General features: G+C 42.2%; 1 protein-coding gene across 1 annotated transcript in view; it reads left to right on the top strand.

The window, feature by feature from the left end:
• Positions 1–6: 6 nt before the first annotated feature.
• The window catches only part of Rnf150 (ring finger protein 150), a 211624-nt gene continuing 205630 nt past the window's right edge, over positions 7–6000 (top strand). Inside the window, exon 1 of the mRNA XM_015484433.2 lies at positions 7–239. Within this exon, the coding sequence (XP_015339919.2) occupies positions 29–239 (211 nt within the window). The 5' untranslated portion in view covers positions 7–28. The remainder of the gene's footprint in view (positions 240–6000) is intronic.

The following is a 6000-nucleotide window of genomic DNA, read 5'->3' as shown; positions in this document are numbered from 1 at the left end:
CAAGCAGGACGCCCGCGGGGAGGTGGTCATGGCCAGCTCGGCCCACGATCGCCTGGCTTGCGACCCCAACACCAAGTTCGCCGCGCCGACCCACGGCAAGAACTGGATAGCCCTCATCCCCAAGGGCAACTGCACGTACAGGGATAAGATCCGGAACGCGTTCCTGCAGAACGCCTCCGCTGTGGTTATCTTCAACGCGGGCTCCAACACCAACGAGACCATCACCATGCCCCACGCAGGTGAGTTGCCCCGGCGGGTGCTGGGCGGGTGCGGGGGAGGGGAGACAGAGGACCGAGGCGCCGAGAAAGATCCAGCTCCTGCAGCCCAGCTCCTTTCTGGAAAGTCCGTGCTGCGCGGAAGACGCGTCTCGGTTCCCCGGACCTATTAAGTTTTGCCCCGCGTCACTTTGGGGGCGGGGGATTACAAAGAGTAGAGGATGCACTATATTAGGCAAATATCAAAGAGCTTGGCATAGCGCCGCTCGGACGCGGCTTTGTTGAGGTGGGCTAACTTTTCTGAGAAGACTTTGGAAGGCGGGCTTTGGAAGACAGGGTTCGGATATTGGTCTTGGTTAGTGACCGGTTCTGCACCTGTCAGGAGCCGGTGTATCTGATAACTCGCTCTGCACTCGGGTGTGTGCATCAGGTGCTCCCCTGATGCATGTGTCTGTGTATCAGGAGGTGGGTAGAGTTACCTGCTAGCAGCTTGCCACTGCAAACTTGCTTCTTCTGCAAGTTAGGTTTCCGCTCTTCGTGGGAGATTAACAGTCCCCCCTCCCTCACTGGTTTTACGCACGTCATAAATAATATTGAAAGTAACTGAGCTCTGCCAGGCTGTCATCCTGAGAAACTGACAGGCACGCACATTGGTGAATAAAAACAATCCTCAGCAAGCCAAGAAGAGCATCGTGGCCATGAAGTTATAACTACTTTTCCAGTGTTCCATTACCCCTTGTCTGATTGGAAATTTAAATATGTTCAAAATTTTCTTTCTGGCAAGAATAAGGCGATTTCAGGGTGGGGAAAAAAGTAAGCTTTTCTGGTGATCTTAAGTACCAGAACTAGAAATATACCCCAAAGTTCAACTTGATGACACTTGTTTCTGACATGTGCAATGCTTCCCTGATAGGAAAAAAAAAAATTAAAAGCTCTATTTTTCAGGATTGTTAGCATAAGCCACTAGGTTTAGCAGAGGAGCCTCCTTGAGTGAAGGGTACTGCTTGTATCTGTGTGCCTGAGAAGTAGACCTCCTTCCTTAGAGGGGCTCCTGGCCTGAGGCTGTGGCATACAGTGGAAGGCAAGAGGGACAATGGCAGATGTGTTTTCTGACTGGAGTAGCCTAATCAAAAATATTTTCTTTTGGAGCCAGATTAAAAAAAGCAAAAAACACTGAAATGGAACACCAAACTTTGGTTACATTCATGGAGGTGTTCTCTTTGGGGACAAGTTTCCATTCCAAGAGCTCATGTCTCCTATTAGTGAAATATATCATGGATTTGCCTCTGGTAATCAACACCAGCTGTTATAGTCAAGGAAATTTGTCAACCTTAACACAAGTAGGTGGGGAGGGGAAATGTTAGAGACTTAGGAAACACAGGCCAGAAAAAACGCAGTGCTGTGTTAGTTAACAACAAGGAGGGAAGCCAGTTACCTTAGAAAAGTTAGGATACAGCACTTTAGAAATATTCTGTATATTTCCTTGAGTTCAACAGTTTTCTAGGAGAAAAAAGATTATTCTCTGACCCTAATCAGAGGAGTGCTGCTTAAATTTGATGTCCAAAGATGTTAGGACTCTGGAAGAACATTTTAAGTCATGTAAAGTGTCTTTAAATAAACATTTTGTTTAATGTAGAAGATCCAGAGGGTGGGAAGAAAGGTATGAAGGAAAGGTTTTCTTGGTTTCTTAAACTCCAAGAGAATTGTTAACTGACTTTACAGGATTCTTTAAATATGTCCTTGTGCATAAGCATGAAATTTTAAACTCAGCTTCTTTGAGCACAAAGTAAGGCATCATTTGTTCCTTTCTAAAAAGGTTTTCCAGGACTGGCAACACACTGGATCAATTAATGGCTGGCCTGTTCTTAAAGAAAGCACTAAGCTGATTTTCCATACAAGTGAGACTTGATTAAGGCACGGTGGGAGTAAAAGGTATACTAATAGTAAAGTTGTAGACCAAAAAAAAAAAAAGACAAAGGAGATTCTTTACTATCTAATAATTTCCTGTTTCCAAAAATGTGTTAATGCTTTGAGAATAGCCACAAAGCTCCATCTTATCTTTTGACATTTTGCCACATTAGCCAGAGGTTGCACTGATTTCTGCTAAAGTCTTAGTATAAGGAAATATGTGACAGGGTAGCATGGTAAACCCGTTGTTCACACTCATATTTCTCTGTCTGAATCTCAAAACAGCCAGCACTGGTCTGGAGGTCAATGCCTTATACTTGGTTCCAGAACTTAAAAGTCGTTACTTTTTCTAGCAACACTGGAGTCAGAGTTCTAAATTCATGTTAGGAAATTATACATTTTAGATGCCAATCAAATATTCTTATTTTGTGATTTTGGAATGCTATGTATCAGAGATCCTTATAGGGGTAGACTTTTTAATTCAGTCCTCAAAAAGTTAAAAAAAATTCAAAATCTGATGTTATATCTCCTCTTCTTTAGGTCCTTTATTTAATTTTATTTTTTTATTAGTTACACATGACAGTACAATGATCTTGACAATTCATACATTTGAATCAAATGGGGTATAATTTCTCATTTTTTCTGATTGTACAGGTTGCAGAAACACATTGGTCATACAGTTTTATTTATATATATATGTATATACATACATACATACATACATATATGGGCTGGGGATCTAGCTTAGTTGGTAGAGTGCTTGAGTAGCATGCACAAGGCCCTGGGTTCAATTCCTGGCACCACCAAAAAAAAAAAAAAAAAAAGTGAAAGGAAGGAAGGAAGAAGTAAGTTAGTTCTAAAAAAGAAATAGGTCCTTTATTTTTTTTAACTTAGTAGCTTTTGGTGAAAAAAGGATTTGGAGTTATGCAGACCATCTTTGAATATCTAGGCATTCTGTGTGATAGGACACTAACACAACCAGTATCTTGAAATTCAATTAAAAAGACTTTTTTTTTTTTCCTTTTTTCTTTTATAAGCCCTTCCTTTTTGATTTTTTTTCTTTTCCCAAATAAATGATTTTGAGCTTCTGCCACTTCTGCAATTGTGCTTTCTCATTCACAAAAATGCAGAGTCTCCTAGGATAGACTAGTCTAAGTTTTACTTTATAAGAAGTTACTTTGCCCAGTATAACAGCTTTATTGAGATGTGATTTACATACTAAACAGGTCACTTACTTAAAACATACAACTCAATGTATTTTAGTATAGTGACGGAGTTACACAATATCATGTTAATTCCGTAAAGAAACCCTTAATAGCTGTGGGCTGTTACTCCCATTCTTCCCCAACTCCAGCGCTAGGCAAACACTGATCTGCTTTCCATCTTTCTATTTACCTCGTCTGTTCATTTTATGTGAATGGAATCAGGTCTGTGGACTGCTGTGCCTGACTTCTTTCTTACAGCAGTGTTTCCAGTGTCCAACAAGGCTGTAGCATGTGTCCTGTCATGACTTCATTCCTTTGTGCTGACAAATAGTACTCTATACTATGGATGCTCCGCACTTACCTGTTCATTAATTGATGGATATTTAGGTGGTTTCTTTTGTTGTTGTTGGTTTGTTTAACTAATGCTACTGTGAATATTTATGCATAAATTTTCGTGTGCCTCTTCTCTGGGGTATATTCTGAGTAAACTTTTTGGGTTATATGGTAGTTTATGGTTTAGCCTTTTAAGGAAACACCAGACTCTTTTCTGAAGAGACCGAGCCTTTTTTCCATTCCTACTAGCAGTGCATGAGGGTTCCAGTTTCTCCACATCCTCATAGGATTTGTTATTACCCATCTTTTTCATTTTGTCCATTTAAGTGGATGTGAAATTCTACCTTCATTGTGGTTTTAATTTGAATTTCCCTGATGACTAATAGGTACTTTAAAAATATACTCTCTCTCTCTCTCTCTCTCTTTTTTTTTATACCGGGGATTGAGTCCAGGGGTGCTTAACCACTGAACCACATCCCCAGCCCTTTTATTTAGAGACAAATTCTTGCTCAGTTGCTGAGGCTGGCTTTGAACTTGCAATCCTCCTTCCTCAGCTTCCCAAGTCGCTGGAAGAATATACTCAATTCATGTTCTCCTTCTCATTTTGCTTCCTTTCCTCTTTTTTATCAGCCAGTCTTTGTTCATTTCTGGATTTTCAAGTCATATACTTTTTGTCCTTCCGAAGAGAGAGTGATGAATAGAGAAAACTGCCTCTCCCTGATATGGGAGCAGTGGCCCAAAAACTTATATGTCCCCTATCAAGAATTGTGAGGGGCCACATCTGTAGTAGAAGAGTAACCTGGGGGCTAGAGCAAAAAGGGGTTCTGGAATGCAGCCCTCCCCCCATGGTGAGAGCCCTGGAAGTGAACATGGAGGTGCTGGTGAAGAGTGGGAGCTGGTCAGATGCCTGCCTGCAAACCTTTTTTTCCATATGCTCTGAGGGAAGTGATAGCAGAAATTTCTAGAAACCATTTACAGGAGCCATTAACCAGGAGAGCAGCCTCTGAGCGACCCACTTGGGTTTGTGTCCTGACTCTGCTACTCTCTTTGTATATCTTTGAGTAAGTTTTCCACCTCTTAGGGCTTGAGTTTCCTCATTTGTGACACAAAGATAGTGGCATCTACCTCAGTTGCTTGTTCTGTGAATTAAATGGGTTAACACACACTGGGCTCATACCTTAGCTGACACATAGCAGCCAACATTAACCCTCATGAGCCCTGAACTCAGTGACACACACTGACATTCAGGTACCCTAGGCTGGACCATAATACCCCTAGGACGCACTGAGACCCTGGAAGCCTTGGGAACATTCTCTTTATTTACGTTTTCATGCTTTAGAGGTCCAGACAGTCAGGCCCATTTTGGTTTGTGGCCTCAGTGACTTGAGAGATGCGTTCCAGCTCTCTCTAAAGACTGGTGGGCATCTTCTAACCTCCTTTGCATGCGTGCTAACTCTTGGCCTGAACTGCAGTGTTGTCACAGCATAGACGTGCGTGATCCACAAGGTAAATGTGTGTGGCATTGCTCTCGAGTTGCCAGGTCCTGTAAGTGGTGATATTTCTCTTTTTCATTTTTTAAAAGAGTGTGCTTGCTAGCTTTCTTTCTGCTATTTACAAGTACATATTTAAGAGGGAGTTAAGCCTCTAGCTGTCTGGGAAGAACTTTTGAGAGGCTGAGTTTCTAATATCAACTTGGGGATGAGCAGAGAGAGCAGGTGGCTACAGAAATGATTTAGAGACAAGCTTGTCCTTGGAAAGCGGGAGCTCAGGATGGAGTTGATCCATGTGTTCTAGATTTCTCCAAGGGTGGAAGGGAACTAATTGACTGACAAAGGCTCTTTTCCTGTGCTGGTGGGTACCAATGGTTTAATTCCCATCCTGCCCAGGGGCCAGGGGTTTGGGACCCCAGCTTTATGGAGTCAAACTGGGATCAGTGAGGAGAAGATGTCATTAAAAACAGGCCTGCTTCTGCAAAGTGTTTAAAAGTGAAAGAGATTTCTTTGGCTAAGCATTCTTTAGCATTCAGATTGAAACTGACCCAGAACATTGTAGAGTTGCTGATCCCAGGATTCCCACACAGGGTTCCAGTGGATGATGTCTGAAGGGCCTCCCCAAGCCTGAAAATATAGTATTCTCTATCATTTGGGTATTTAAGAAAAATATTTCAAACCTGCAATCCCAGCTACTCAGGAGGCTGAGAAAGGAGGATTGCAAGTGTGAGATTAACTTGGACAATTTTGTAAGACCCAGACTCAAAATAAATTTGTAGCCAGGCATGGTGGCACATACTTGTATTCCCAGTGGCCCAGGAACCTGCGGCAGGAGGATTGCTAATTCAA

This window comes from Marmota marmota, unplaced genomic scaffold (assembly GCF_001458135.2).
Source record: "Marmota marmota marmota unplaced genomic scaffold, marMar, whole genome shotgun sequence".
Classification (NCBI taxonomy): Eukaryota; Metazoa; Chordata; class Mammalia; order Rodentia; family Sciuridae; genus Marmota; species Marmota marmota.
This window is presented reverse-complemented; position numbering and strand designations above follow the sequence as displayed.